General features: G+C 35.1%; 1 protein-coding gene across 1 annotated transcript; it reads left to right on the top strand.

Annotated features, from left to right (window-relative positions):
* The first annotated feature begins 800 nt into the window (after window positions 1-800).
* LOC148585050 (uncharacterized) lies at window positions 801-1631 on the top strand. Its single transcript, XM_088517670.1, has one exon. It carries the CDS (start codon window positions 801-803, stop codon window positions 1629-1631), a length of 831 nt encoding a protein of 276 aa, XP_088373796.1.
* Window positions 1632-10967: the final 9336 nt, after the last annotated feature.

Raw genomic sequence — 10967 nt, 5'->3', positions numbered from 1 at the left:
TTAGGTTTTGGTGGGGACACAAGGATAATTTATCAAGGGTGGCTTGGATGGGATGGGACAAGTTGGGGACACAAAAGGCAAGGGGAGGATTGGGGTATCGTGATTTAGAAAACTTCAACCAAGCCCTTCTAGCAAAGCAAGGATGGCGCCTTGTCCAAAATCCTAACTCTCTTGTAGCACGGGTTTTAAAAGCGAAGTATTTTCCTAATGGAATTTTTCTGGAATCTAATTTGGGGAATAGACCTTCCTTCGCTTGGCGTAGCATCTGGAATGCGAGGAAATTACTGCAGGCCGGACTGCTATGGAGGGTAGGAAATGGTCATACAATTCACATATGGGGCGATAGATGGTTGCCTACAGATTCATCTCATTTGGTTCAGTCGCCGATTTGCGTTCTCAGCTAAGATGCCAAGGTACGGGACATTATTGACGAAGATAAAAAATGGTGGAATATCCCTCTTATCGAAAGGATTTTCGTGAAAGAGGAAGTGGAGGTGATCTGTAATATGCCTATATGCCCAGGCGGACAGCAAGACATGTTGGTGTGGGCGGGAACAAAAAATGGTATTTTTACGGTTTGAAGTGCTTATCATGTTGCTCAATCCTTGGGGGAAGCAGGGAGGGGATCAAGTTCGTCGATGGAGGTTGCAGGGAATTTATGGCGGAACATATAGGCACTGAAGGGGTCCAGAAATGAACAATTGTTTATCTGGAAAGCTTGCCAAGATGTTCTGCCCACCAAAGGAAACCTTTACCGTTGACATATTACACCTGATCCTTTATGTCCGCTTTGCGAGCGTATGGAGGAAACCCCATGCCATGTGCTGTGGAGTTGCCCCTCGGCTCAAGATGTCTGGATGGAATGCAGCCGCAAACTACAGAAAAGCCTGAGCAATGAAACGGATTTTGGGCACCTTGTTGGGAACTTGATGGAAAAATTGGAGGAGAAGGAGATACAGTTGTTTGTGGTAGTAGCGAGACAGATTTGGCTCTGCCGAAATTCTATGGTGTTTAAAGGGATCATGAGTGCACCTGCAGCTGTTGTACAAAAAGTGAAGGCTCATCTGGAAGAGTACGAGCAGGCGATGCAATTACAGAAGAATAGCAATTGTATGCTCAATTCAGCTAATCACGATATGAATTGGAAGAAGTCTCCTGAAGGATTTGTCAAAATTAATTGGGATGCTTCTATAGATCCTAGAGGAGGGGGTATGGGGATTGGCTTAGTTGCCCGAAGCCATGATGGTACGGTGCTGGCCAGTTATTGCGATAGAAGACCCTACATACGGGATGTAGCAGTTGCAGAATCTGTGGCGATGAAGCAGGCGGTGGCGTTTTGTGCAATAAGGGGTTGGCAGAAGGTTGTATTGGAAGGAGATGCATTAGAAGTAATTCAACACCTACTACAATCAGAAAGTTGGTGGGGCAGATACGGGACAATTATTCAAGATGTTAAGCACCAGCTAGAAAATATCACAGAGTGGAGAATGAAGCACATTTCTCGGAATGCCAATGGGGTGGCCCATAGAATTGCAAAACTAGCTTTATCATTACAAGGAGAGCATTTGTGGGAGGCTGATTATCCTCCCTGTATCCATCCTTTTGTTTTAGCTGAGCAAAGTTCTAATTAATATATGAAGTTTCAATTTCAAAAAAAAAAAAAAGAAGAAGAAGAAAACTACCTAAAAACTACCGTTAATTAAAATAAACAACGTTAAGTCTGTTTTTTTTTTTTTTAAAAAAAAAAATCGTCTCTCTGTTTGTTTTTTTTTTTTTCTTCTCTCTCTTTTAATTCTTTGTCAACGAGTTGAAGCCCCACCTCAACTCGTGGACTCTGAACAATCAGAATTTCCACAAAATTGCAAGCTGGTGAAGCCCTCCAACAACTGTGCACCAACTAATGGTTAGGAAAAAAATTTCGCAGAATTTCGCAGAGTCTTGTCATGGATGTTCAAACTTGTAAGAAGACTTGAATTACTCTCAGTATCCTGCGATTTTGCAAGCAATGAGAAATAATTAGAATAGTTATTAGCACTAACATATTATATATGCCTTAAATAAAAATTTAGTAGAATAGTACATGATGCAGTGATAAAGGGTAAATACTACGAGGGTCATTAGCACTTGTAGAATGACCCTTGTAGAATGAGGCACGTACAAATCCTATGTCATATTTTATTGATCAATAATTGTATACAATTTCTTCAAATAAAATCAATTAAAAAAAAAAAAAAAAAACATAAGAAAAAAAGCTGAAATATTGATACCTGATCTGAATGACGATATGACAAAGGATTAGAACTATCAGCGATCCATGCATCAATGAAGTTGTACACTGGCCCTATTTTAATTACACACTAATTGATAAATTAAACTCATATTAAATAAGTTAAATGTATAAATGTGAAACATAATATAAAGTTGCAAAACTATGACATGTATATATTGATTTGCTTGTAGGGGATGATTATTGATACTTTTCTTCTTCTTTTTAGTTACTTCAGTACAACTTTTGATTCGACGCTTTCCCTTACAACCTTGCTTCTTTTTTATGCCTTTAGCACTTATGATTGTCATCTCATCTAATGGATTTTCTTGAGAATTATCAACTTGACTAAGATTGGACTTCCTTTTCATTACATCTTCAATCTTTCCAATGCTATATTGTATGCTTCTTCACATTCAACTACTCGACTGATAAGCTTGACATACATGGGGCATAAAGACTTATATCGATTTTTGACTTCTAAATGAAAAACTTTGAGAAGGTATATTCAAAGTTGATAATATTACAAGTACATTGATTTAGAATATATACTACTAAGGTAAAACTAATACAATAAAGTAAAATTCCTTTCACACTAAGGAGAAGGAGATCTTCCTTTTACATCAAGGAGAAGGAAATCTTCTAATTGGTTTTCTTGTTGTCCAAGTCTTCCAATGGTTGAGCTTTTTTCCTTCTACAAAATATTTGATCACAACCAGCTGGTACTCCCAAAGTTACTTTACATGCTGTCATAGGAGGTTGAGGAATATAGAAAATTTTTCCATATTGAGCTTCAGCTTTCCTGTAGCTGCGAGACTGGCTTGTGCGCCTGTCTTCGCTCAATCGCATCTGGCCTGCGCTCGAGTGCACTCGAGCTTGCTTATCTTCACTTTTCTCTGTTACTGCGCCCGATACTACTCTCGAGCCTACGCTCGAGCGCACTTGGACTACAAAATTCTCTATTACTACGCTCGAGCGCACTTGGACTGCAGACTTCTCTGTTATTGCGCTAGAACCTGCGCTCGACCTCTTGAGTGCTTGTTATATTTTAACATTTAAATGACCCAGCAGAAATGCATTTGAAACATCAAGTTGTCTAATAGTCCAATCAAAGTGAATTGCTAGGGCGAAGATAATCCTAATAGTTGATGGTTTGATGACAGGACTAAAGGTATCAGTATAATCTATTCCACTTCTCTGATCAAATCCTTTAGCAACCAATTTGGCTTTGAATCTCTCCACAGTCCCATCTGATTTTCTTTTGATTTTGAAGACCCACTTGTTTCTGATAACATTGTGATGTATAGGTCTTGGGCACAAGGTCCAAGTGTGACTAGATATCAGGTGATATAGATGGAGCTATAGGATTTGCAGTGTTCCTAGGAGACTGTCTTATAGCCTGGAGTGCAAAGAAGCAAGTTGTTGTATCAAGGTCCAGCACAGAAGCTGAGTATACGTCACTCTCCATCACTACAGCTGAACTCTTCTGGATTAGAATGCTACTGAAAGAGATCTAAGTATATCTAGCTGCTCCTCCAGTTCTGCGGTGTGATAACATAAGTGCTTTAGCATTGGCTTCCAACCCAATTTTTCATGCTAGAACAGTTGTTGGTTGAGCAGCATCTCATGGCTTAGGAGTTCATCTTGGAAGTCTTCAAAGTTGATTTCATTGGTTCTGGTATGGAAGGAATAGGTTGTCATGAAGTGAGTAAAAGAGGGGTTCGATCCATTGAGAATTGAGGTGATGATTTCTTCATCAGGAATGGTGTTTCCAGTTGCACTAAGTTGATCTGCCAAGAGCTTGGCAGACTGTATGTAATCTACACATGATTTGGGACCTTGAGAGAGACCTTACAATTGCTTCTTTAAGTTGGAGATTCGAGATTTGGACTTGGAGGCAAATTTGGTGGCTAATGCACTCCAAGCCTATTGTGAGGTGTTTAGTCCATAAACTATTGCTAGAACTTTTTCTGAAAGGGATCCTGTAATCACACTTAGTAAGTATTGATCCTTCTTGTTCCAGGTAGGGTATTTTAAGGATTGGGGATTTCTTTTCCTTCTACATCCGTGGTTGCCTTTGGGGGGCATGGTTCTAACCCATCCACAAAGCCCATCAGATCATGAGTACGCAATGTGGGATTAATCTGTGTCAACCAACTGGTATAGTTGCCAGAATCAAGTTTCAAGAGAGTGTTTTGTGTAGTATTAGGTGGGATGAAAGAAGAAGCATTGGGGTTTGTAGCTGCCATTGAGTATTCTTGTGAGTATTGTTGAAAGGAAATTCAGTTTTGGTTGAAAAGGTTATGGTGTTGGCCTTGAGGCTCTGATACCAAGAAAAACTTTGAGAAGGTGTATTCAAAGTTGATAATATTACAAATACATTGATGTTGTATATATACTACAAAGGTTAAACCTAATACACGGCTAACACTAATACAATAAAGTCAAAATCCTTTTACACTAAGGAGAAGGAGATCTTCCTTTTACGTCAAGGAGAATGAAATCTTCTAATTGGTTTTCTTGTTGTCTAAGTCTTCCAATGGTTGAGCTTCTTTCCTTCTACAAAAGATTTGATCATTGCGAGCTGGTACTCCCAAAGTTACTTTACATGCTGTCATAGGAGGTTGAAGAATATAGAAAATCTTTCCATATTGAGCTTCAGCTTTTCTGCAGTTGCGAGACTGGCTTGTGTGCCTATCTGCACTCAATCGCATCTGGCTTGCGCTCGAGCGCACTCGAGCTTGCTTCCCTTCATTTTTCTTTGTTACTGCACTCGATACTGCGCTCAAGCGCACTTGGACTACTTTCTTCTTTGTTACTGCGCTCGAGCCTGGGCTCGACCTCTTGAGTGCTTGATATACTTTAACACTAAATTGGTGTCTATTATTATTTCATGTCCATTGAAGTCTTGCACAATCTCATTCCTTGCATCTTTTGTTCATCTCTTAAGGATGTACTTCTCTGAAAGTGCCTTAATATTCATAACATCAAGTATTTTAAAGCATGGCCACACAAAATTCCACATCTCTCAAAATTTCTGCAATTGCCTGAAAATTTTTTTTCTAAAGATTTCCAAATGACTCTGCGATCTTGAGGCTTATCATAAAATGACACTATATATTCATGAGATGAGTTTCTTTCGATATGCTCCTTGACATAAGCTTCTTGGAACTCTTCGTACTGCTTTTGAAACTTCAAAAATGGTTAAGTATAAATCTTTGCTGCTTGTACCAACATAGGTGATAAGATCTGGGGAAAATTCACTTTACCCCCCCTGAATTTTCAAAGGTTTTTCAATTTGAACCCCAAAGTTTAAAAATTGACAATGTACTCCCTAATGTTTCAAAAAATTTCAATTTAAACCTTCCGTTACTAATTTTCGTAAAATTGGACAGATTTTTTTTTTTTTAAAAAAAAAAAAAAGCCTGAGAGTAATTACATAATTTCATAGATACGGAAATTAATAACGGAATGTTTAAATTGAAAATTTTTGAAACATTGGGAGGGTACATTGTCAATTTTTAAACTTTTTGGTTCAAATTGAAAAACTCTTAAAACTTCAGGGGGGTAAAGTGATTTTTTCCCATAAGATCTTAATTTTTGGTAACTTTTGTCTTAAGTTATACTTCGCCAATAATTCCTTATAGCGCTTATCATTCAGTAATCTTTCAAAATGTATGAAGAACTTTACAATATCATAATCTGACTGTAAATAATTCTTCAAGCTAGAGTTCAAACTTTCACTTATTTGTGTAGAATTTACTCCAACAGAAAAAGACATCTTGACATATGCTTTAGCCCATTTCTCTTTCACTTCAAATAAATGTTGTAGCCAAGAATTGTCATGTACATTGTACTTATGAAGTATAGCATCCCAAGCAATGAGCAACTCATCTTCCTCTTCCCAAACTTTAAAACATGCATTGAGATCACTATTAAACCCATTCTCATCTCTTAATAAATGGCCAATATGTTTCAAAGTATTTTGCATTAAATGCCACTTACATAATCGATGGTAAGTATTATGCATCACCAATGAGATAGCTTTTGCCATTGCAGAATCTTGATCAGTAAAGATTGTATTTGGCTTTTTCCCCGACATTGCTTCAAAGAAAGTTTCAAACAATCACTGGAATAACTCTATAGTTTCATTGTATAGAAGTGCAGCCCCAAATATCACAACCTCTCTATGATGATTAAACCCAACAAATATTGCAAGCGGTCAATACTCCTTATTAGTTCGGTATGTCATATCAAAAGAAACCACATCACTAAATAACTTATAATCAATAATCATTTGCGCATTTGCCCAAAAAGATTTGTTATATGTTTTTCTGCATCCAATTGTAATGCATAATAAAATAAAATATTCTCTCGCCTTTTCTTTTCCATGTATTTAATTTAACTTCCTGACTCACCATATTTTAGCTCTCGTTGTCGTTTGCTATGAAGGTAATTCTTATAATCTTTCCAAGTGTAACCAAGAACATCTGTTTTTATAGTTGGAAACAGAGGGTCAGGTTCCCATTGGTGCAAACTTGACGGCATCATAGGATTCGAGGGTTATAGTTCAAGGGTGTTTAGGGTCAACAAGTTGAGGTGGGGCTTCAACTCGTTGACAGAGAATTAAAAGAGAGAAGAAAAAAAAAAACAAACAAACAGAGAGAAGAAAAAAAAAAAAACAGACTTAACGTTGTATATTTTAATTGACGGTACTTAACTTTAGTTTCACGGTAGTTTTTAGGTAGTTTTCTTCTAAGGGTTAAAAAACCCTTGGAATAAATCCACTACCGCAGGCATGTAAGACTCTCCCTATATATATATATATATATATATATATATATATATATTTGCATGTAAAATAAGCACAAATGAGAAAATGGGTTGCACCTGCATATATGCCTTTCTTTCCCATGGACATTTTGACAACTGTTCCATAGGGCATTGGGTAGTGGAGCTTAAAGACGACACATTGCCACATTCTAGGTATTAATTATTTAACATGATTAACTAATTAATTGTGTAGATTAATTTGCTTATTAATTTATTTTTATATGATTCTAATTAATCACAGTTAATTGGTTCTATGGATTCTTTAGCCGAAAGGGCAGATCATAAGCAAGTGGGGACCTACGACTGAATCATTCTATCATTACACGTTTATACATATATTAAGCCTCTAATTATTAATTAATTAATTAACAAGTGTTAATTACTAATTTTAGATTCTATTACTTTATCTAGTGGAGCTATATATATATGTACATCTGTGGCTGCATCATATCCTTACATTATTGTGCTTCATATGCTACTTGCTAACACGTGCATATACGTCTGGACCGGTCTCTTCTCTCATTTATTTATTTATTTGAAAACAATAAAATACCTGACTCATATAAAAAGAGAAAATTATATTGACGTCACAATCGACGTATTGATTATCCTCAAGGTACTAATCTCTACTAAATAAGCTAATTATTAAATCTTTTCTTAATGTAAAGTAAAAAAAATAGAAATAGGTTAAAAGTTGTAATTAAATACAATTTTTCTTTTTTTTTTTTTTGGGGGAAAACATTATTTACCAGTTCTGATCTTTATCACTTTTGCAATCATACCCTTAAACTTTAAAAAGTGTTAATTTAGATAAACCATCTATTAGAAGTTTGTAATGTCAATCCTCCCGTTCACATTCAAAGTTAAATCCCAACGGAGAAAGTGAAATTCTCAAAATACCCTTGTCCAAATTTAAGGTATTTTTGTAATTTTATAAATATTTTAGGAGTATTTTGGAGATTTAACTCATCAACAGTTTGACTTAACTCTAGATTGACATTTTTTAAAGTTTAAAGGTATGATTGCAAAAGTGATGAAAGGAGTGGTAAGTAAAGTTTTTCTCCCCCTTTTTTTTTTTTTTTGATAGAAACGTGTGGCTATGATCAATTGATCAAGGGAGCTTAGATTGTCGTCCTACATCAGTTGAAGTTTCTAATTAATGAAATAGATTAAATAATAATGGTGAAGCAACCTCGGAGTGCATGCATGTCTGAATTTCGAAAGTTGCAAGTGCAATTTTTGCAAAGGAAAAAAAAAATAAAAAAAAAATTGAAAGAAGAATAAATAAACAATCTAAGATTGAGAAGTACACATCTTTTGCCGGATGTTGGACAAAAAGGATAATGAATTTGAAGGTAACCTAGCTATATACTTGTTGTATACGCTAAATGCTATATGTCCTAGGAGGAAACCTTTTTTCTCCTTCTAATTATTAATTTATGTATTGGATTAAGCACTTAGACCATCTGATTAATTATATAATGAATTTAATTAAATAAAGTAGGTTAATTTATAAAGCTGGGAACTCGCATAAGTTCATATTCTTATACTCCCACCACATTAAACTTCATTAGCTGTTTGAAGGATCTTTTAATTCAATGTATCATCCTCTACATATCTCTTTGTTTGCTCTCTTGTAATTTAATTATATAATATAATATTGACGTCAGCAATTAAGAATATAGTCAACATAATCATTTCTAATGAACCTAATTAAGAATCGAATATTTACTGTAATTAAGCAGGCAGCCAATATTAATTACAAGGACAAAAAGATGAGTAAAACCATTGGTGGCCCTAGCTACAAATAAGAAGCTCTTGTCACCTATCAATCTTAACGGACAATAGGAATGAGAAAAGATAATACCAGGCAGATTCTATGTTGAGCTTCTTTTTTTTTTGGATGAATAATTCTATATATGTTGAACTTTATACTGTTATAAATGAGAGGGGAAAAAAAGAAGAAGAAATCTCAAAAGGGAGATAAAAAGAAGAGTATGATCGAATCATATATTTTCCAAAGATCTAAAAGATCATTCTTATACCAATACAATAATATTGTTGAAATATTAATAGAATATGCTTGACCATAATCTAATACATTCTATGTTATCTTGTATGCACATGCCCATGCATGCACCACTATTTGTAGAAGCTGTGAGTAGGACCGGCAATTTTGACATAACTCGCGAACCCGATACGAAGTTACAGTGTTTGGGTTTAATCTAAACGGGTTTGGGTCATAATTGGGCCAACCCATTTATGACCCGTTTATTTTCGTGTCTGTCAGGTCAACCCGCTTCACCACCGGGTGACCCGCCTTAAATTATTAAAAAAAAAAAAAAAAACCCTAAACTAAAGCCCAAGTATTATTACATTATTTTTCCTATTTTTCATTCAAACGTGTCAGGTCGTATCGCTACGCCTTGCAAGTAAGCAAGTCGTGTCGAGTTATGTACCCAGTTATTTTTCGTGTCGTGTCCATGTTTTCAACCCGTTTATCTAAACCAGTCGTGTTTGGGTTTAGGCTAATTGGGTGGCGAGTCACTCGGGTCGTATTCAGGTTGACCCACCAACCCATTTTGCCACTCTTAGCTATGAGTAGAGACAGAGCTAGGATTTCTTACTCGGGGGGACCAAAGTATGAACGAAGGGTTAAGTCTAATTTTTTAGCCTAAAAATGCATATGTATTTAACTTAATAAAAAAAATTACCCCACTACTTAAGGGTTGAGTGTGGGTCCTTGTGAATGTTGGAAGATTTGTAAGTGAGGAATGGAATTGAATTAAAAATAATCCCACTTAATTAAGGTAGGAGTAACTGGTACATAGGAGGTGCTTGATAATATCTCCCACCGACTCTCTCCTTGTAGAAACCTAATGCATTGCAATTATGATGTAGGACGATATTTACCTATATTTTCGATAAAAATGAAAATAAGAAAAATATCAAAAATAATATTGGAGCAGCACCGCTTGATCAGAATTTTACCGGTTCTCAGATAATGGAAGTACAAAAAGAAAGAGTGTCACAATTCACGCTATGGTCAATTTTATATTATGATTGTATTTTATTTTATTAGGACTTTATTTTATTTCCTTAATAGAGTTAGATTTGCTTTAATTATTTTTTTTTCTTTATTAGGATTATGTTTATTATTACTACTAGGATTAGATTTATTTTCTCTACAAGTATTTATCTTTTATAAATAGACTAGCTTATTTATATAAAACTTAATCAGTTAAAATATTGTTATCAAATCAGAGAATTTTCTCTCAATTACTCTGTAAAGTTTTATCTTTTCAGTAGAAGACGAAAACGCTGCTTTTTGGTTAGTGATCTCAATTCCTACTACTTCTAATGATAACAATGATAACATATAGAAATCTTTAAATATCATTTAATGCTTTTGTCATCCTTAATATATATATATATATATATATATATATATATATAGTACGTACTACTCTCCCATTTCACGCATGTGTCATGTAACATGTTCTTCTCACTTGTGCAACATGAGCGTTCTTGCCTAGACAATCTTATTTCTATTGTAACATTAAATCATTAATGGTTCCTTTTGGTGGCTAAATTAGTCATATATATCTATAACATTAATTTGAAGTACCATATAATATATGTAGCAGCTACTGTAAGAAAAAGAACCCAAGTCAGAAAATATGAGATAAAATTTTCCCCTTTCCCAAAATAGGTAGGTAGTTCAAGAACTCTTGCATCACTACAAACGTCATTCCAATTAAGTACATATACATCAGCTTTTTAGAATTTTATTAACAATTATTTGGCCTTTAATTATTTTGTAAACATAAACAAACAAATTGATAGTGGAAAACGTATTATATATGAT

Source organism: Corylus avellana, chromosome 6 (assembly GCF_965113065.1).
Source record: "Corylus avellana chromosome 6, dhCorAvel1.hap1.2, whole genome shotgun sequence".
NCBI lineage: Eukaryota > Viridiplantae > Streptophyta > Magnoliopsida > Fagales > Betulaceae > Corylus > Corylus avellana.
Note: the sequence above shows the minus strand (reverse complement) of the source record. Positions and strands in the feature narration are given on the sequence as shown.